The sequence below is a fragment of the Harmonia axyridis genome, chromosome 1, assembly GCF_914767665.1.
Source record: "Harmonia axyridis chromosome 1, icHarAxyr1.1, whole genome shotgun sequence".
Taxonomy (NCBI): Eukaryota; Metazoa; Arthropoda; class Insecta; order Coleoptera; family Coccinellidae; genus Harmonia; species Harmonia axyridis.
This window is the reverse complement of record NC_059501.1, coordinates 10,592,034-10,613,910: the sequence shown is the minus strand read 5'-3', so window position 1 is coordinate 10,613,910 and position 21,877 is coordinate 10,592,034. Positions and strand designations below refer to the sequence as shown.

Here is a 21,877-nt window from a genome sequence, read left to right as displayed (position 1 = left end):
TTTTATGCATTAGTTCTCGAAATATTCTTAACTAAGTATTTGAAAATGAAGTGGTGTTTTCATGGCACTTGTAGTGTTTTGTGAAAAATCGACATTTTGAGCTTCAAAACAACCATGACTGTGGCTTCCTTCCTAACTAACTAACGCATGAATATTTCGAGAACTAATGCATAAAATGAAAAAACAATTACTGTGCTGAAATCAGTATAAAAATACCATTAAATTGAGGTATCACTCACCCCATCTTCCCTATTCAAAAGTTGGGGGTGAGGGTTGTAGCAGCAAGGGTTGAAGCGCTATGCGTCCGTAACCTACATCTTAAGTTGTCCCCCTCGAAACAGAAATCGACCTGTCCGAGCATTTCAATCGAAAAACTTTATTTCGTCTGTAATCTCGTCTGTTTCGTTTTCAAATGGCCACCCTGTATATCGTGAGGGTATCAGGAATTGTTCAATGTAATACAACTTCGTTTATAGTGTCTTTATTCTTATTTCGATAAAAGAACCAGGCATAAAATTGTTGATTTCGAATGTAAATTTTTTTTTGTGGACCTTTATGCTCTTAATGGGGGAAGCTTAAAAGGAGAGTGGGATCAACGCTGGTTCCCAAGGTATAAGGTGTTCAATGTAGACAGCGATAAAAGCTGCAAATGTAATATTATCATAAGTTTTGAACCAGGTAACATATTTGATAAGTTTTTCCGCTACTTTGCAGCTAATGGGCTATTCTTCATTGATTGCTGAGGTTTTTTAATTTAGTAGGGGTATCTTTATCATCTTCACTTATGAGTTACATGACTTTTTTTAATATTGTCTCACTATATTTTGGTTTTCCTTTTTTATTCATACTGTTTCATTATATATGTGTATCTATATATTTTTGTTTTGCAATTAAGTTAATTGAGCAATTAAGCACACTTTGAGTTTCCAAATAGTGGATACTGTGTTGGGTGATCATCACCTGTAGGTATGTATTCCTGCTTATATAAATAAATAAATAAAAATAAATAAATAAATAAATGACTAGGCAGAAAACGTAACTGGTTACTTGCTTTATTTTTATTATTCCGTCATTATTTCGCAATTTTCATTGAAACGTCAAAAGTGAATGAATATAATAACAACATTCTTGAATGGCGCAATATCCAAAAATTCAATATGCTCTGAAGCGAGATTCAGGTTTTGCAATGTGTTGCTTTAGGTGTCATCTTAAACATTTTCCAGCAAAGCTTTGCAAGGGTACTTCGGGTTCAGTTCAGAAACCACAAAATGCTTATGATATGAGGCAGTTCTGATTCCTATTTTACTTGTACACCAAAACCTTCACTCGCATCTTATATTTCATCTACATCGATGAGATGCATTGGCCTATACTTTATCCATAGTTGATGGTTTGTTCGTCTTGTGAAGTGTGAATACACTAATGATAAATAAGCCAATTGGCGAATCCAAATTACTAGACTCTCTATGGGCTGCATTTACCTACTCAACAACTTGGCGTTTATCAGATTATCAGATCAATTTGGCTCCTTCCTATATTCAAGGTAAGATGGTACGAAATAATTCTGAAATCCTGAAAATTGACAACTTCTGAAATATGGAGGGATTGAGTGTATTCACGCTTTACAAGATGAACAAACCATCAACTATGGATAAAGTAATGGCCAAGTCATGACATCGATGAAAACGAAACCAGAAGATCCAGTTGAAGGGTTTCACTGCTCATGTGAAACAGGAACCAGATAGTTGGGAACAACATTCCGTGTTGAGGTTCAGAATATTGGGCTCCAGTCAATTTAAAAACTCCAGTGTATTGGCCAATATTTTCATAACCCCCAATCTGACGGAGTTGAAATTTTTGGTCTTTGATGAAATAACAATTCTAGGATTCGAGCGAAATTTCAAGCTTATCACATTATCAGAATCACAGGAACTTAAAGAAAAATTGTAGTAAATAATTAGAAATTATTTCCTAGTTACAGATTCAATCGAATTGAGATTTCGCGTTCAACATGGTTATGTGATGAATCACAAAACACCTCGAAATCACATCAACAATTTACATCTGCTGATTTTCCCTCTGATTAATCTGCTAATTTTACAGAGGAGGTAAAACCACAAGTATAGACATGCAACTCTTCTCTCATTAGAGGTTAGCCCAATCGATATTTTGATCATAGGTACGTCGAATAATCAAAAACAAGCTTGAATTCGGAATGCAATTCGATCTGTAGAGAATTTTTACCATACCACTCTTTTTCTCGTTACCAACAAGTTTCAAAAGATACCTGTTAGAAGGTGAAGTAAAGCTACATTTGTGTTTGATTAAAAATGGGTAAAATTTTTCGTGATTTGAAAAAATTTTTTTTTTGATGGCTCAAAATGCAGTGCAAGGAGAGGAATAGACTCTGTCATATCAACAACAACGGTTCAAAGGTGATGATAAGCTTTAAACGTAGTCCAACAATCAGACGACGATGAACGTTCAGGTATACTGAATTCGGCAGTTGTTTGAGAATACATAAAAAAAATCCATGAAATGTTTTTGAGCCATCTTAAATTGAAAATGCGTGAGGTAGCGGTGGAACTGAATATCAGAAGGCACTATTTTGCATGAAAATTTTTCCATGAGAAAGCTTATGGTTTCCTATAACCTTTTCACATCATACATTTTAGCTCAAATTCGCATCATTGTTCATGCATAAATAGTAAATACCATTATTGATATCTCCCCAAAAGAAAATATCCACAAGCGTCTGAATTATTTGCACAGTGTGGTAATATGTCGAGTTCAGATTCATCAATTGATTACCTACTTCTTTTTGTGTGCAAATATCTGTTTCACCTTGAACTTCCTCCAAGCTCGGATTCTGATACGCAAATTCACAGCCTCTGGCTGTTTCATTAATCTTGAGCAAACTTAATATGTGGCTCAACGGCACAATGTTGAAAAAGAGTACATAAGAGAAATCTGTTAATCTTCGTGATTCCCGCAGAACTTCAAGCCATCCAATCTAATCCCAATTTAAATTCAATGCCAAGAACAATCATAAAGCTCAACTTTTCCACAGCTCGGAATGAGAGCTCATAACCAGTGTTTTGGGGTAAATATAAAAACATAAAGTATTTGATTATCCTGTCATAAAATTCCAAACAGGTTAACAAAAAAAACAGTAAAAAGTATGAACTGTTATCTACTCGTGGTGCCATCTATTACCACAAACATGAAGAGCTTTTTCATGAGGTCACATAATCTAGAAAACTATATGTATTTGATATTTCGATAACTTATTCGTAGTGAATTCCAAAAAACTGTTCCATTGGGAAAATTCAGGAGTTTTTTCAGTATGGGTCATTTTTTCAATTATCCAACAAATCATCGATTTTAAGGAAAATGTATTTCGAGAGAAGAAATGTTATTATATCCACTAACGACTATTCCCAATAGATGTCGTAACTATGAAAAGATTTTGTTTTGAACATAGATATTACAATAACACGGACTGGCTTCAAATGTTAGGGGTTCCAAACCGAAATTTGAACTTTGTTTCTACATTAAAAGAATGGAAACATCTTTTATTATAGTTGCATTGTATGTTGATGATTTTTTTATTTTTAGTAATAATGAAGAAGAAACCATTAATTTGAAATAATCTCAATAATTACTTCAAAATTGAAGATTAAGAATTAACCGAACATATTTTAGGTTTGAGAATTAGGCAGGAATCTGGTCGAATGAGGTTTGATCAGAAAAGTTATATTAATCAATTGTTAAAAAGATTTAGTATGACCGATTGCATGAAATATTTAAACTATAAACTCCCATTGAATGTAATTTAAATGTTGAATCAAGTTCGGAGGAAGTTGAAAATGTAAACGAAGAGTTTCCATATCAGCAGTTAATAGGGAGTTCGATGTATATAAGTGTTTTAACAAGACCTGAAATGTCTTATGCTATTAGTTTTTTCAGCTAGTTCAACAATTATTGTTCTACGGCAGCTCATTGGAAATATGAAGAGAGTGCTTAGATATTTACAAGGCTCAAAGAAAAAATCTTACTTATACAGAAAATGGCTGTAACATAGAAGGCTCTTCAGACGCAGATTGGGGATACAATGAACTGGATCGGAAATCTTTTACAGGCTTTTTATTTAAGCTAGCGGATCGAGCCATTTCCTCAAAATGTTTCAAACAAAAGAATAGTGCACTGAGCAGCACTGAAGCATAATGTATGGCGATGAGTGAAGCTCACACATATTTGAGGAATTTGTTTGAGGAATTGAATGGAGGTCTGAAAACATTTAAATCATTCATTGACAATCAATCTGCTCAAAAATTAGCATTGAATCTTGTATTTCATACGCGCTCCAAAGATATGAAGTTATAAAATCAGAATACTTGGCGTCATCTGATATGACAACAGACATTTTAACGAAAAATCTACTCACTGTTAAACATAAAATGTTTGTGGAAAAACAAGGTTTAGTTTAGTTGTATAGTTTATGTTTTTTCTTTCAATTTTAATGACGGTAAAAATAATATTTAATAATTAAAAATATTAAATATTTTTGAGTACATGTAACTCGATCTGTAATGTTCATGTCAAACACCTATGGTGGTTAAACTATACTGAGGACAGTTTTTCTTCCTCTTACTTTTGATCTATCATTGTACGCAGAATGTAATTATCTATGATTTGTATCAATGACCATTTTTGAACCCCTCTTGAAATTCTATCTTCTCTCTTGTGATTCGTAATGTAAGTGTGTTCATTTAAATATTTACTATATGAAACGCTGAGCTGATTGATCAAATTTGATTGATTCTACCTAGTTTTATTCATCAAAAATAAACTCATTATAATAATGGATTCCAAATGTTTCGGATACGTTTGAGGTCTGAAGCTTAATGGACTAAAACTGGATTTCATTTTATTTATATTATTATTGTTCACTGGTTTCAGTGTGTCAAGTGAAAATAAACATTTTTGAAAATATCATCCTTATGGATTTTATTATTTCGATTGAAAATTTCCATTAATCCATGGCTCCCTGAAAATCTTCTTAGGTACGACACTTCATCCCAGCTGATGTTCGTATCCATCTCACATAATATGGTACTTTCACATAGACTCCTGGTGTACCATCGCCACAGTATGGAGTTAAACCATGTGAAGTAATTCCATACAATGTGTTGTTGATAAGAAATGGACCACCAGAATCACCCTAATAAATAAATTTCCTATAATATAAGGTAGACTTAGATGTGAATGTAGTTTTGATGTAGATGTAGTCGATATAGATGAAGATGTGAATCTAGATGTATATGAAGATGTAGGTGTCTATCTAGTGTAGATGTAGATGAGTATCTAGATATAGATGTAGATGAAAATGTTGATTTGATGTAGATGTCGATGTAGATCTTTATTAGTTAACAAAAAAAAATCACATCGCAGGTGTCTTTATCTCCATCAGGATGCCCTAAGCAGAAGAAGTGTTTCGCCACAGTACATCCTTCTGGGATCAGCTTAACTTTCATTAGTTGGTGGCTAATACAATTATTCTTATCGACAGTTTGACCAAATCCTATAACAGTGCCATACTCATGAGGAATCTTCGTTGAATATTTTGGAAGTCTGGCACATTTAATCTTTCCTCGGATTAGGGGTAAAGCAGACTCCAGTTCTAAAATTGCTATATCATTTGATAGGTGAGGGTATGTAAAGTCTGGGTGAATTATTTTTTTTTTAACCTGAAAATCAAAACTATCATATTCATTCATGTGTAATTACAATTTATCAGTTCTCTGATAATGTTCATTCAACAAGTACCTCAACGAAAAAATATTAAAATCAATTTTTCATAACTACATAGGTATTCTATTCGAAATCACAAATAGGTACCCTCTATAAAACAACGTTCAGTGAATAAATTATTAAAACGTGGACATATGTTAAGTTATTGAAGTCTGAATATAAATATTGAAAGGTTTTTTTTACTACACCACCATTATAATCAAAATTTAAAAAAATCGGTTAATACAATGACATCGGAAGTTTTGAGCACTCATTTTTTCTTGAGGTTGCATATAGAACATCGTAAAATTTTGTTTTCGTTATAATTCCAAAACAACGGATTGATTTGAATGTAATATCATGAAATCATTGTGCAAAGTTATGACATATCTCTTCTTTACAAAATCAACAAGTTGTGCTAAGATGCTACTTGTTATCTCACAAACCTTTCTTTGGAACCCAACTTGATCCAAATCAATAATTCCTGCCTGTACCTGATATTTTGATTTTTCATGAACACAATGTGCTGCTGTTAAAACAAAATTTGGTTTGAAAATTGTTGCCCCACAAATAAATCTTTTATATCTCAATAAAGCTACCATCGATGGAAACTCTCCTTCTTTGACTTTCAAGCCATTTATTATTCTAGTAGAACCTTCTAGATCTCGGAAGCATTCTGGAACAAATGAAAATATATATGTTAAGAAAAAACAATTTAATAAATAACTAAATAAAAAAAAATAATAAATAAATAAATTGATACTAAAATAACTGGTTCCATATCAATATCGAAGAAAACTCAAAAATAGGAAATAATAAAATTTTTAATTCAATTTATAGTAATGTCTGATGAAAAATGAATTTGAATAAAAATATATTGGAAAAAATATTGTGATCATAATAATATTCGAATAGTTTCACCTGAAACACAGAAAGTATATGTCAGAATCATGAAGATAAACATTTCTTTGATTCAGAAGATATTATCCTACTAAAAACTAGCAAAATCTAGCTTCATTCAGAGAAAATGAGCAATAGTAGGTATCAAAGGAAACAATTGGTTTTGTAATTTCTACAATAAAGAAAATTTGTACAACTGTAAGTACAGTTGTCTAATAGTGATAAACAATCTTTTCAACTACTCATTGATCTTTTTCATTTGTTCACTTCCTTATACCATCATGAAAAGAAAAGGAAAGGACCCTGGAATGACGATTAACAAGAAACAATGAGTATTTATACAATTTGTTTCCAAGATTAAGGAAATACGGGGTGGCGCACTGAAGCATGACGTGCTTTAATGATTTTTACTCAGTTTTTTTCAATAATCAAATGAATTTATTCATTTATTAAAGTTTGTGACTATTTCAGACATAAGTGATGAATATATAAGAAAACGTTGCTCCGTAGTCATTACAATTTTTTTCGTTAATCTACTTAAATGTTCTATGCTTTCGAATATGCGAAATGTAGCATCATTTAATCTTTAATATCTTGATCGAGACTTGACTCTATGTTTCAAAATTTTGATGCTTGATACTTACGAAAATACGGCAATCTGTGCTCCTGGCTCGGGAGTTCTTGAGGGACGTCTTGCAGTTGGACAAAAAATATATAGACTATGTTTTTCTTCTATTTTTATTGCTTAAAGTTATTTTCCTAAATATCGGTTGGTAATCGATTCAGATTACAATGCTCATTCCATGCGATAAATGAATGAATAAATACAAATTGATCAAACATAATTTATTCAATGAAATACAAATCGAAGCAAAAACATCTCATGCAGCCAACTATTTGGGAGGAAGCTTCTCTTTTATCCAATCCAGTATTTGAGACAACTTGTAGTAGGGAATGGCTCTATGATGGGTTTTATTGTGGCCATATATTGCAATTCCGTACAATTTTCCATCAATCACCAATGGTCCACCAGTGTTCTCCTACAAGTCGATTGTCAATTTAAATATAACTATTCAATAGATCACGATGTTTAGTATATTCTGTTGATTAGTTGGGATTGATGATTTTTTCTATATTATTCTCTATTATAACCCGTGAAATCAAATAGGCAAGAATAACAAGATGTTTTTAGTCTGGGCCACTCGGGAATTAGAGGGAATGAAGAGGCCAACACACTTGGCAAATGGCAAATGTACCTACAAGAAATGTTTCAGCATAAGAAAATCACCTGAAGAGAAACATTTTCATGGGTTGAATCATTCTAAAGAGTGTCTTTGAAACACTGACACTGCGAGATCCAAGAAGTATTTGGATCTCAAGATGATTATACTACACTTTCTCACTGGATTTCTCACAGATAATTGTCGCCTTAGGAAATACCTCATGAGAATGGGTCTAGAAGAAAATGACGAGTGCAGATTCTGTGGGGAGGATGAAGAAACACCGGATCACTTGGTGACGGAATGTCTCACCATCATTAGCCACCGCAAAACCTACTTTGTACAAGAAACTTGTAGAAGTGGAGAATTAGCCTTCTTCAATCCATCCTAGATACTGGAGTTCATTAGAACTCTGGAGCTGGAAGGAGAGCTGTAGACCACCTTTTGGCGAGAACAGCTCTGATGGCACAATATACCATTAGGTCGCAGTGAAACGGAACCTCCTTAATTAAATCTTCTAACCCGTGTTTAACTCATAAATGTGTGTTGCATGATCTTAAAACTAATCAAAATCTCATTATGTGTGAGCTAACTTATTTAGAAAATTTCTTCAAAGAAGGAGAACTGATGCAGGCTAATTCTCTAGTTTTTCGCATTTAAATATAAAAGCTGACACTTCGACAGGTGGAAATTTTTTTCCGTTTATAACTCTTTATCCTCTCACTATGTCTGGGTACGCCACTACTGTCACTGGCATAACCTTTTTATTTTGTTCTAACGGGTGTTTTTTTCGAGGTATATAACTTTGAGTTGGCATTACTGTTCGAGATGGCGACCGATTTAACAGCTGTCAAGTGATTTATTCTCAGTTGGATTTGGCAATTCATCATGAATAGAATCACGCCTGAAAAACGCTCGCAAATAGTGCAATTTTATTTCGAAAATAATGGTTCTGTGCGAAATACGTATCGCGCACTACGTCCATTTTATTTTGTTTAGCGATGAAGCGCACTTCTGGTTAAATGGCTACGTCAACAAACAAAACTGCCGTATTTGGAGTGAAGCTAATCCTCAAGTGTATGTCGAAACACCGTTACATCCAGAAAAACTGACTGTTTGTTGCGCTTTATGGGCTGGTGGAATCATTGGTCCGTACTTCCTCAAAAACGATGATGGCCAGAACGTTACAGTCAATGGTGATCGGTATAGAGTCATGATTACTAACTTTTTCATTCCTGAATTAAACAACCATGATGTCCAGGAGCTGTGGTTCGAACAAGACGGCGCAACATGTCACACAGCTCGTGCCACAATAGATTTATTGAAAAACACGTTTGGTGACCGCCTAATTTCACGTTTTGGACCTGTAAATTGGCCTCCAAGATCTTGTGATTTAACACCGCTAGACTATTTTCTGTGGGGTTATGTAAAGTCATTGGTCTATGCGGATAAGCCACAAACCCTTGACCATTTGGAAGACAATATTCGCCGTGTTATTGCCGATATACGGCCACAAATGTTGGAAAAAGTCATCGAAAATTGGACGTCCAGATTGGACTACATCCGAGCCAGCCGTGGTGGTCATATGCCAGAAATCATATTTAAAAATGTAATGCCACAAAATTATCTTGCGGAAAAATGAAATTCATGTCAATCGATTAATGCATCGTTGTTTTATTGCAATTTGAAGTTCTATAGCTCTAAAAAAAACACCCTTTAGCAGGAAAATAGTAGCACTCTAAAACCGAACTCTACTACTCATTATGCCAATGTAAACCAGGCTTATCTGTTGTAAAAATTCGATTTATGTATAATCAAATACGGCTTACAATAATATTGTAAGCCGTATTTGATTATTACATATAACATACCTTTTCCTTCCCATTACAATAACAAAACGAATCTTTCGGTGAGCCACAATCACACTCTTCTTTGTCCACTATCAAACTTCTCCATTGGAGAGATTCGTTCGAAAGCTTATCACTTTCGTCCGACGATTCTTGAACTATTCCGTCAAATTCAGGAATTTCATCTAAATATTCAGGCAATCCTATGATTCCAATGACGTTGGGAATCATTTCGAAAGGTTCATCCAACTCGGCAATGGCAATACTGTACATTACTGAAAGATCGAAGGGGTTATTTTCACCATCTTTTTCGATATTTGCTCGATGATGAATATCAATTCTCTTTATTTTCTAAAAAAGACGGAGGTTGAAAGTTTCTATTACAATACGCACTTTGACTAAGAGATAAAATTCTGTGCTAATGAGAAACAAATCCATTCTTATGCTGAATACAGTTAATGATGAACAGACAAATTTGGATTCTCTTCACGAATATGAATCAATCATTGATGCCTGATAACCAGGTACATTTTTGAATTTCTCCATTTCCCAAATACACTGGCGATCAGAAAAAACGGGTCACTTGATCGTTGAAGTTCAAATACTTTTCTTACTCAAACTTTTTCGAGAATCATGAAATTTCTGAAATTAAAAAATAAAAGCGAATCTCTCAATTCAATTTGTATAAAAAGAATTGGTTTTTTTTAAGAAATTAAAAAGTTCTAAATTGAAAAAAATTTATCGTGACTGTGAAAATTTCAGTATCATCATAACGTGTGACTGGCTTTGATTACATCTTCCAAAGGTCTCCGGATGCTCGTGATGAGAGTTCGAATATTCTCTAGTGGAATATTCTCCACGGGCTTCACGGAGCTTTTGTGAATTATTGGGCAATGGAACCATAGTTCCAGCCTTTTCACTTGGTCCTATAGATGTTCGATAGGATTCAAGTCAGGACTCCATGTTGAACAGTTGAACCTTGAAATTCCAACCTCATTCCAGTACGCAGTCACTATTGAGGCAGTATGTGGGCGTGCATTGTCCTGCATAAAAATTCCTTGCTCTCCCAGAAATGGTAAATAAGATACAACAGAGTCCATGAGAATTTTCTTTATGTACCTTACTGCTGTCAAAGATCCATTTATGAAAACCAACTCACACACACCTCTAGAGTCCAACAGTAAGATGGTTATTTCGAAAACTTGTGGAAACCATGAATCTATCATTCGATGTGCACCTTCTTTTCCAGATTCAGGTTTCCTTATTTCTTATTTTCAAGTGCCACCATTCTCACAAAATCTCCAGCTGATAAAATCATTTTACGAAATTGTTTCTTTCAGAGACTGTAAAATAAAATTTGCAATGACCAATGTTGAACGCAATTGATAACCGATTAATTTATCGTGAACAATTATTCGAAAATGGTTTTTTTATCAAGTTTTTCAGCCCATATATCTACATTTTGAGCATATTTCTAATGAAAGATCGATGAAGACCAAATAATTATTGAATCAATTTGAACACGTGAATCTATTGGAAAAAACAGATTGAATTCTTAGTGGCTCTTTTGCTCGCTAGAATATTTTATTTACCTGTTCTATTACTATATCATATAGAAACCATAACCTGCACATAATTTGCACCAAATTGATTTAACACAGTGAAGTAACAAGTAAATTTCAATAATTTCGAATTGTAGTTGTGAGTGTTACTATTCCTATTTCATTATGAATCTGTTATATTTTAGAGAACCCATTAGAAAGGAGAAGAGCATTCAGATAAGGATGAATTATAGTTCAAGTATACCTAAGATCCAATGAGTTTCTTACCCTCTTCAAATCTTTTTCGCTCAACTCATGTCCTTCATAGTGTATACCAGCCCATACATACAAATCGCTGGAAGGTGCAAAAAAGAAACAAACAGATGATGTAAGGACAAATTTTGGGCTAATCAATGTTCCCGCACAAAAATATCCATTCTCTTCTTCCACAATTGCAACTAAATACGGATACACTCCTAGCTCTGCTGCATTACCGTGTATTTCTGTTTTAGAAATTACAGGTCCGCATTCTGAAATAATTCGAAATTCACAAAAAAGGTACGTGTCGAAAATGTAGCTACATGAAAAAGTGAATTACAAATAATAACAAAGTTTTACCTGATATAGAAAATAAAAACATAAAAGTTAAATAGAAAATCATTTTTGCGAATACAGAATTCAACTGAAAAAATAACGACTTTTCCATCATTTATATAACCGACATATAACGACAGTATCGTGTATATTTTTTGCGATAATTCAACTATAAAAAAAGCGACAAAGTGGAAATAAGTTGTCACGAAATAATAAAATGGCAGGATTCTACGAAAACTCGGTAATCATGAGTAGTAATACATCAAACAACGGAAAAGCAGCCGTTTATTGCTAAAATATGTGTTAGTTTTTTCTGCAATATGATGAAACTTTCTAACAAAAAGTGCATTTTGAATTGCTAGGGTGACCCAACAAAATGAAATATAAAATTCAAATGATAAATATTAAATTTTTTCAAAGTCCCAATAACACTGAACAAGTCATTGCATCGCCTGGACAGTATTTTGTCATAAAAAATGTTGTCAATACACGAAACTCGTTTTTGTCCATTCTTCAAATAACTACAAATATAACATTAATTATTAACCGGCAATATCTCGATCCAGATTCAACACTATGTTTGACACGCACCTATTGAAGTTGCCATATGTGCATCTGACCCGAAACTTATTGAGTGATATGTAAGTTTTCAATTTGTAAAGTGATTAAATATTACTCTGAAGTGTAAAAATTGTTTTCAAAATACAAAAATTTTTGAAGGTTGGTCCTAATGTAAATTCATTTATTCAAATCATTTTGCGGTTTTCTTCCATTAATAGTTACATTTTTTTTGTCATTGTCGATGTTTTTTCTCTTATCAAATATATAGTTTTATCATTTTTTTTTATTTTTCTATCAAAAGTGAAGACTTGAAGTTTCTGCAATGAAACAATATAAAAAATTATCAAGAACCCAAAACAAATACAAAATGTTTCGATATCTGATCAGAATTTATTCGTAAATACTATAAACTGAACTAAAATATTATATTTACATACGTACGTATTTACAACATTGTGGATTGATAAGTAATTATAGAATAAGGATTGATATGAAAAATAGAAAGAGACATCAATGATTCATTAAGATAGAAGAACGAAAGTTTTTAAATAATTATATCAAATAAATTTTGATCGAATATTCCAAAAGTAATAATATTTCAATTTTTTTTTCAGAGATGATTATTAGCGCAGTGTGGGACCAACTCAGGGTCTTCGCAAGTCAAAGTAGATTCATCCAGTACTTTTCCTTCTCCGCAGGAGATGAGACGTGGAAATCCGTTGACGCAAGTGATGAGCCTGTGGCAATCTCCAGGAACAGCAAATCTTGGGTAGGGCCAGAATTTAGCTGATACGGTATGCGAAGGTATTTTGGTGGGGCACTTGAATCCAACAACAGCTGAAAATGAAAGATACAATGAGACTTTAAGAACATTTGATCGATCAACTGGTTAGTTGAACTTTGAAATATTTTTTGAATCCACAAACTAACCTTCCAAGCATGCCTATATTTGTTACAAAGAAAACGCGTTTCAAAAACCTTCAAATCTTGTATCATTATTGATATGCTCTCCAAAATTGAAATAAAACCAACTGTTCAAATTCCAAATGTAGCAGAAAAATCACATTCGAATAAGCCCCCAATGGTCTCAAATATTAGGCTTGGAAACTAGTTCAGAACATTATTAATACATTTTGTAGTGACTCTGTGCATGACCGAGAGATGGCGTTATGGGCTTTGCGTCACACTCAAATGCGGCATCAGTAGGTATATAAAACCTACGGCATAGACTTCCTTTAGCGATAGAGAAGGAAGGTGTATTAGGCAGAGACCACTGAGTTGCCAAACTGATGATTCCATGAGAGATCTCGCGATGAAACAACGCTCTCGCGCACCTTCAGAATTTGCCTGAAAATGCCTCGCCAAAATTTGAACTTGACATATTTTTAACTAAGAGTTCAATTTTTTTTTTCTATTTTTCAATTTAATTAATTTTTTTTTTTTATTTTTTTTTTCAATCGGTGTCATTATTTGTAGCGTACCTTCAGGGTTGCAGGTTTCCAAGAGAAGATCTGGCCAATTGCATCCATGGATCCTGTCGTCGTACACTAAGCCAGGTTCACATTGGTTAGCTAGTGGTTCACCATGAGCACATTTGATGTAGTGAGTAGAACATTCGTGACTTTCTGGGTAGATTCCGAACTGGTATTCACATCCAGGTGTACTTATTGGTGTAACTTAAACAAAAAACTGTATTTATTTAGGTATTAAAAAAAAATCAAGTATAACGAACAGAATACTATAGCTTTTTGAAAAGGTGATCATGCATATTTGTCCGGTAATTGTCCCTATTTTTCCTGATCAACTAGTAGTAAACATCGCTTTGCCCTGAGGGATAATAGTTTAGATTTCAACAAACCATTATCCAATGAAGTTTTGTCATTGTTATACTTGATTTCGAAACTTCTTTGCACAATTACAGTTCAGATTATTCCATTGAGTAGATCGTTTTTATTATATTAGTAGAAATAGTCACGTTCTATTACAACAATATAGTGAGAAAAGGCCGCGGTAATATATTCCTTTGAAAACCTTAAAAACCTCATAATGCATCCACAACTATCAGAAACATAATAGTAGGAAATGATTAATGTTGCAAAATGAAACTGTTTCAATTGATTATTTAATTCAAAAGGAATTCCATTCATCGAAGACTCTTGTATATAAAATGGTTCATTACATGGGAAATAGAACAGGTCAATATCATGCATGGCAGTTCTTGAATATTACACTATTCCTCTGCAATCTGGTTCAAGACTGGAGCTTCATTTTTAAACACACCTTCAAGATTCTCCAGCAGGTAATTTTACTTACAATAATCACTTCTAATTACATACTCATTAGATAACTTATTACAATCACGTACCCATGTTATTTACACTATTCCTAAGATGTTATTCAATCGAATAATGTTTTACGGTTGGATAATATTTTTGTCACGTGAAATAAATTTTCATATTTTTTCATGTTATGAAGTGCTCATAAAATTAATTTCCTTTGTTATTTTTTTTTTCATTCATTTTTATGAATAGGTTTGTTTCCACATTAATTTTGAATTTGTGATACATTTCAATGTCGACTCTCTGTATATATGTAAATATTTTTCGAAAATTACTTCATTTTATTTTGAAGTGAAATTGTCTTGATATTCTTTTTTTTTTTGTTCTATATTGAATAAAAGGCAGATTTTATCATATGAAAAAAAAATATTCGAAATGCAAAATGCGATAAGGATTTCCACAACCTATTAATCAAGAATATTCAATAATTTTTTTTTACTAATCAATTGATTTGATAAATAGTAATTCAAACTAACCTCACCTAATCTTTCATTTCATGTCAACACATCACATATCGAGTTATCTAGATTTATTGTATTTTCTGTATCTCTAGTATTTTATCCGTTGGCCATGTATTGAAACAAATTCAAAACTTTAAAACTTACGGTCGGCTTTTCTTGTTCCACAGTCTACAGCCCAGTTATAGTTGCAGTGGTGATGAACATTGCCTTTGCCGTCAAACAACAAGCCATTTTCGCAGGTTTCAACTGTCAGAGTGCCATTGGTGCATAAAAAGAAGAGATTGCATGATTCAGGGTGTTCATATGCGAATACGCCATTGGGGTCTGGGCACTGGGTTGATGCAAGGGCTGCGCCTTGTGCTGGAAAGAAGAGGAATATTCACATTATTATATTTTGTTAAACTCATGGGTAATTATTTAAAATTTGTTAGTCACTGTTGTTATTGTTTATTTATTCGTTTATACGAATACTCTGCCATGTTTGCCTTGATTTTGAGTTTTGTAAATGAGATATTACTTGACAAACGTTCATGATTTCTAAAAAAGTAAATGAATGATTTTCACCAAGACAATAGGGTATTTAACATTTTCAAGTATAAGTTATATGTTATCCGTTTCGAAGATATTAAGTTTTTCGATTTCATTTTTTGATGGGACACCTTATATATAAATATTTTTCATTCATTTTTAGATTGCATTCATTTTGTATCCAACGTATTATTGTAATTCAGTTCAGGGTTTCAGATTTCTCTGATTTCTTATTATTTTGAAAAAAGAGCTTGGGGGTACTTGAAAATTTTTCTCAACTATTATAGTTTTCGAAATGCTTTCAGTGAGTATCGAACTTGAAACTGTGCCAAGCCAACTCACGTTGCATATCAATTGTTCGAGTTTTTTCAGCTTTTTTGTATATTCGAGTTTATCAATGAATAGGACGATACTTCGTATACAATCAAATCGCCTATTTTCAAATAAAGAAATATTTTCAATTCATTAGATGTTCCTTTATATTCTATAAGAATAAAAATTGATTATATTGAATCGTACGATTCTTTCAGTCCATAAGTAATCAACTAGCTTAATCTTCTCATCCCAAGTGTGTTCAAGAGAAAGTTAAACATATTGACAATGATTTAATTAGCATGTTCGAGAAGTATTTCCTATTTGGTTCGTGAAATTCGATTTTTGGGTGCGTCCATCTCCAAAGATTATACCTATTCATTCTTCAAGTGTTAAAAATTCATTTGAAATATAATCTTGGTTCATTATTTTCAATCAAAAACTATTCGTGGAAATAATATCAACAATTCCAAACAAAAATCCTAATACTTCCGAAACTGCAGCTTTCATTGGGATAAAAATTTGCATTTTGATGTAGCAAAATGATTTGCAGCCTCATAAAATTCCATGTTGATCGCATAGTCAAAATAAAGACAATTGAATCAGAATATTCAAAAAAATCACCCAATTTTCGTGACCACAAAAACGACAATGTTGAAATTTCAGGTTTTCAAATAAAATAACAATTTCAAGCTCCGTGCAAAATTTCAAGCTGCCCACATCATCAGAACCTTAAAAAATTCTGTTTTTCTATCAATTTTCATTGAAGAATCTTGATGGGATATTAAATTTCTGTTCGGGATAGAAAGAAATCGTGGCTATATTGGACTTCTATTTGAGATAGGTGAACTTAACTGAATATTTATTGTTTCAAATTCACATAAAAAACAATGAGGTTGCTCTTAACAGACATGGACATGAACAATCCTACCTCGAAAAAAATTATAAACTATTATGTGGAATTTGCATTGTTTTTCAATTTGTTCTCGTATTGCTTTTCATAGACTTTTTGGATAAGTATCTTGAAAATCAGTCCAAAAAATAAAATGTATGTACTACAAAAATAAAAGTTTCTGGTTAACATTCACCAAGACCCCAGACTTTTTATCTTCGATAAAAGAAACGAGTGTAACATTCCTCTAAATGTCAACTAGGTCAATTAAGATATTCCGAGAGATATCTTCGAACTCTCTTCTGAATTCAACACGAGAATCTGATCAGATTTTGAAAATTTATCTTCAAATTTAGAATTGCACACTCTGTATTTGAATATGCGAAATCAAAGTAGGTTTTTCATACAATAATTTTCCTTGGTAAATGGAAGATAATGAAAATATACATTAGGAATCTACTCATTTTTGAGCTAATAGAAATATTCTGTACTGAAGACTTGAAAATGGGTTGAAGAGTGAAACCAGGAAATAATGTCAATCTTATTGCAATAAGCAGTGAATCACGAAGATGCTGATAATTCTGCACCACAATCTCATTTATATTTCAACATCAGTGTTGTAATGCACCCACCACAAGTAGTTATAAATAAGCACCTACTTCCTCAGACAACAAACCTCAACCTGAAGGATTTGAAAATGATTATATCTCCTTTATCTAGTCAATAGAATCAACTGCATTTTAAAACAGCTATGCAAGGACATTGTGGAAGTAATAGTAGATTTCAGGAAAGTAATGAAGAAAGTAGAAGACTATTGGATATATCAGAAAGCAGATTGAAAAATCATGTCTAACACTCAACCTTACAGAATACATCAAACCAATTCTTCTTTCTGGTGGGAAATTTTTGAGATTTCGCTAGACAGGATAATTTTAGCAATAATAATCTTAATTATTACGTTTGAATGGAATGATTCTATTATGCAACTATACAAATATATCTATTTGAAGTAAACATCTCCTCCATTCAATCGTAAATCGATTTCTCTCTTTCGATTCTCATGGATTGTTAGACATTACTGCTTCCACAATATTTGAACCAAAAAATTTAATTCAATTCATCAGAATATTTGACTGGAAATTTAATTCATTTTATGGTATAACTCGCTGGTTCAGTTCTCTGCAAAAACAACTTGTAGACCTCGAAACTCAAATGAATGAAAGTTGATTTATATAATGGGTGCACTAATTTTGTTGTTTGGAATTTTTTTTTTAATTATTAGTGAAGTGTGCCGAAAGTTTTTTAGGCAAATTAGATCGTGCAAATTAGGTTATGAATGGAACGGATTATACAAATATGTAATAATTAATTAATCATTTCACGTTTTTAATTCAATTATTGTGGATTGTTGAGTAAGGAAGATCGATGCTAGGTATATTGCAACCATATCTTGGAACGACTATCCAGAATATGGATATCAATCGAAACTAAGCTTTTCAACCATAATTTCAAAACTAACCGACCAATTACCGAAAAATGATATATTTTCATATTTTCTGGAGTTTGTTACCTTCAATATTTTTTTGATTGTTTTACGATCATTATTCTTGAATTGATTTTCATTTATTATGAAAACTATTTTCTCAGAGGGACTGTAAATAGTTATACACGGTGTCAGGTTGAAGATAAGACGATAGTCTTTTCGTGTAGAAAAATTAAGATTTAAAAAAATCGCTTGGAACAGTTAATTTTTTTCTGAGGTGGAAATTAGTAAGACTTTATTTCTGACAATGGGGACACTGCAAAAGTATTGATACAAAATGTTCAATTTGTTAATATGAAAACCATGATCATAACATTTCATTCATCTGTGCAGTAACCTCAACCCCTCAAATTCAAATAGGAAAAATGTGTTGAACGATATGTTTTTCAAGATCTGATAATTCGTTTATGTAATATTAGTTTTGAAAATAAATTTCTCTCAATTTATCTGGAGCGTAAAATGATTACCAATTTTGATGAGACAAGATAGGAGGGATGTTCAATCGAACAAATGCTCCAATTTTTCCCCGCAAACTTTATATTTTTTTAGTTTTCTGTCTATTTTTCTCGAGTGTTTCAAGAATTATTCTGCTGTAATCATCAATTATAAAAACTTTAAAATTTTTATTATAGTTGTTGATGTTTGTAGAAACTTATCATTTTGATTGAGATACACGAAAAAATCAAACAAGAACAAGTGTTTTGTTAACTCATTTTCAACAATTCTTCTCAACTATTGTGATTTCAGTTTAAATATTGAACAACCATTATAATTGTCGTAAATGGTCATATAAAAATCCACAAATTTCGTGAAACTCATCGCTCAAACATCGAAAAAATTAAATGTCTGGGCAGGCAGTTTTGGTGACCGCATCGTGAGATTCTTTTTCTCAGAGAACAATTTGATTGGTAAAGGCTACTCTCAAATACTGTAAGAATTCATTTACCCCCAACTCAACATTGACCTCGTTGAAAATGACAATCGGTCTGCAGAACCAGATCTGTTTTTCCAGTAAGATGGATCTCCGCTGGTTCAGACAATTTTTAGATAATATGAACTTCCCTAACCAGTGGATTGGTCGGAAGGGACCTAAAGAATTACCAACCAGATCTCTAGATCTGTTCCTATCATACCACAGAATGCACCTCAATGGAAGAATTATTCCATCGAATTATCTACGAATGAAGCCGAATAATATACAGGCTGATTCACTGCGATGGACTATTAGACATTTATGGAAAATATTCTCCCTAAAAAATTTTCAGATCTCCGAAACTTTCTGTTATACCGGAAACAGATCACTACTTCCTTATTTCAAATGGCACACCCAGTTCAATATTGCATCAGTAGCTTTTTTAATGGCAATTTCAGCAATATGCCATACCTCGAGGGAAAACTCAACGGTTCATGAGTTAAAGGGATTCTTCTTGAAATAAATGGTGGCGACGGAGACTCCCTTTTTTCAAATATTTCTCGTGGAGGAGTTCTTTTCGACCTTTTTCATTTTCGATTCTGCAAATATGCAGTATTATAGGCCTGCGGTTTGGACCAAAAATGTACAGGCTGTACAACTAAAAAAATATCATATACTTGAACAACTAAAATTCATCGGAACTTAGATTTTCAAATTGCAACATATATTCTGTATTATTTGAGTCAATTCTACGTATGAAAAGAGGGGGATCTCAAATCTATTGAATAAACAAATGTGAGTAGAATAAGTTAATTTTTTTTCTCAGATTGCATTTTTGTGCTTTTGTTCCAGAAAAACAGTGATATTTCTACTTGAATTTTCAAAAAGAACTGCTTCCACTGGTTATGACCTAGACATATTAAATGAAGTGTTAGATCCAATGTAGTGTTGTTGTCTTTCCTTTTTCCGTTGAAAATGACAGAAAGGTCAGAAGGTCAACAACTTAATTCAGGATCATTCTTAAGAAACGAAAAGCATTTTCTTCACCTCAATCAACCAAACATTATCACAATACATCGAATAAATAAAAAATCAAAACCAATTCTGGTACCTTCCAAATACCCAATCTCACCCAACTCTCATCATCATAGAAATCATTTCCGATATCACTGAAGATTCTCGAACGTTACCAAAGAAAGTGGGTCGAACATACAATTTATACAGTTACACGCGCGAAGACGTGACCAATCGTTAATCAAATCGAAAAATCAAACGAAAAACTCACCATGGACCACAGATAGCACCACAAGAGCAGCTGTCAGGAATACGTTCATATCGCTTTATCCTTGATAACTAACTGATTTTTAACACCAAAGAACGCAACACTTGTTGGCACTTTCTACAATCTACGGCCAGGTCGCCTGTCCATGTGGTTATGATGCAGACTGGTTGGGTACGGGTACAGATACCCTTCACCTGTGGTATTTGATTTGGCGATTTCGTATAGATACGAACGGTCGAATAGAGCAATATGGGATATGTACTTATTATGTTGATTTGGTGTGGTAATTGCACCGTATTATTGGATATGCTTGGGGCGCTGCTCTACATTCGCTGAAAAACGAGAAAAAAAACTTTTACGCTATGCGGTTTTTCGAGTTACGATGTGTGGTTGATTTTCCGTATGAATGGGAATTGTGATTTTGGAAAATGACAGAAGAATTGGTTGGATAATCAGAATGGAAATTTGCCTGTAAGAGGTTTTTCCAGTCTCTTCAATCTGTTATTGATAAATAATATTTCAAATGACTATGTGAGTTCGTAACCATTGAGTCGAACCATCATAAAAAAATAGAGAAGAGTACTGTTCCCAAATTGGAGGTTCATCGTGTGCAGTCAAAACAGCTGAATGTCGATTGGACTCCGGAGTGAACTGATGGAGCCATGTTTCATCCATTATTAATATCACATATCGATGCAAAAATTCAGGTTTATTGTACTTAAACAGCTTCAAACACTGCTCAGAATCATTAACACGTTTTTGCTTTTGATCGATTGTGAGCTCGCGTGGCACCCATTTTTCGCACAGCTCTATCATATTCGTGAATGATATGATGTACACGTTCAGATGATACCTTCATAATGTGTGCAATCTCGATCAACTTCATTTTACGGTCTTTCAAAATTATTTTGTAAACTTTTTTGATTTTTTCGTCGGTGACAGCCTCTTTTGGGCGTCCACTGCGTTCGCCGTGTTCGGTGCTCATTTCACCACGTTTAAATTTAGCATACCAATCAATAATAGTTGATTTTCCTGGTGCAGACCCCGGAAACTCTTCATCAAGCCAAGATTTTGCTTCAACTGTATTTTTCCCTTCAAAAAGCAATATTTTATCAGCACACGAAATTATTTTTTTTTCCATCTTTTTTCAA

At 33.0% G+C, this 21,877-nt stretch overlaps 2 protein-coding genes across 3 annotated transcripts; both read right to left on the bottom strand.

Annotated features, from left to right (window-relative positions):
- Positions 1–4,919: 4,919 nt before the first annotated feature.
- On the bottom strand, positions 4,920–6,848 carry LOC123689014 (kallikrein-7-like). The gene is made up of 4 exons (XM_045627797.1): positions 6,715–6,848; positions 6,240–6,469; positions 5,448–5,750; positions 4,920–5,224 (listed from the first exon to the last, which is right to left on the bottom strand). Exons 1-4 carry the CDS (start codon positions 6,755–6,757, stop codon positions 5,063–5,065), a joined length of 738 nt encoding a protein of 245 aa, XP_045483753.1. The 5' UTR covers positions 6,758–6,848; the 3' UTR covers positions 4,920–5,062.
- A 676-nt stretch (positions 6,849–7,524) lies between these two features.
- On the bottom strand, positions 7,525–20,900 carry LOC123689013 (protein obstructor-E). 2 transcript variants are annotated; one of them, XM_045627796.1, is made up of 7 exons: positions 20,730–20,900; positions 15,401–15,616; positions 13,938–14,132; positions 11,920–13,293; positions 11,590–11,831; positions 9,785–10,111; positions 7,525–7,733 (listed from the first exon to the last, which is right to left on the bottom strand). In XM_045627796.1, the coding sequence occupies exons 1-4, from the start codon at positions 20,776–20,778 to the stop codon at positions 13,067–13,069; spliced, it is 687 nt and encodes a 228-aa protein (XP_045483752.1). In that variant the 5' UTR covers positions 20,779–20,900; the 3' UTR covers positions 7,525–7,733; positions 9,785–10,111; positions 11,590–11,831; positions 11,920–13,066. The 2 variants fall into 2 exon arrangements, with proteins under 2 accessions (XP_045483752.1, XP_045483751.1); XM_045627795.1 differs by lacking the exons at positions 13,938–14,132; positions 15,401–15,616; positions 20,730–20,900 and having other exon boundaries at positions 11,920–12,051.
- Between the last annotated feature and the right edge of the window lie 977 nt (positions 20,901–21,877).

What these genes read in the sequence shown, in the direction of transcription:
- LOC123689014 (XM_045627797.1), bottom strand. Translation starts at nt 6,757, where the DNA reads ATGTTTATCTTCATGATTCTGACATATACTTTCTGTGTTTCAG. An exon ending in AAGTTGGGTTCCAAAGAAAG is followed by an intron (nt 5,751 to 6,239) that starts GTTTGTGAGATA and finishes TTTGATTTTCAG; the next exon opens with GTTAAAAAAAAAATAATTCA. An exon ending in GAGATAAAGACACCTGCGAT is followed by an intron (nt 5,225 to 5,447) that starts GTGATTTTTTTT and finishes TTTATTTATTAG; the next exon opens with GGTGATTCTGGTGGTCCATT.
- LOC123689013 (XM_045627795.1), bottom strand. Translation starts at nt 12,010, where the DNA reads ATGATGGAAAAGTCGTTATTTTTTCAGTTGAATTCTGTATTCGCAAAA. An exon ending in GTTTTTATTTTCTATATCAG is followed by an intron (nt 11,832 to 11,919) that starts GTAAAACTTTGT and finishes GAATTATTTCAG; the next exon opens with AATGCGGACCTGTAATTTCT. An exon ending in ATTGTAATGGGAAGGAAAAG is followed by an intron (nt 7,734 to 9,784) that starts GTATGTTATATG and finishes ATCGACTTGTAG; the next exon opens with GAGAACACTGGTGGACCATT.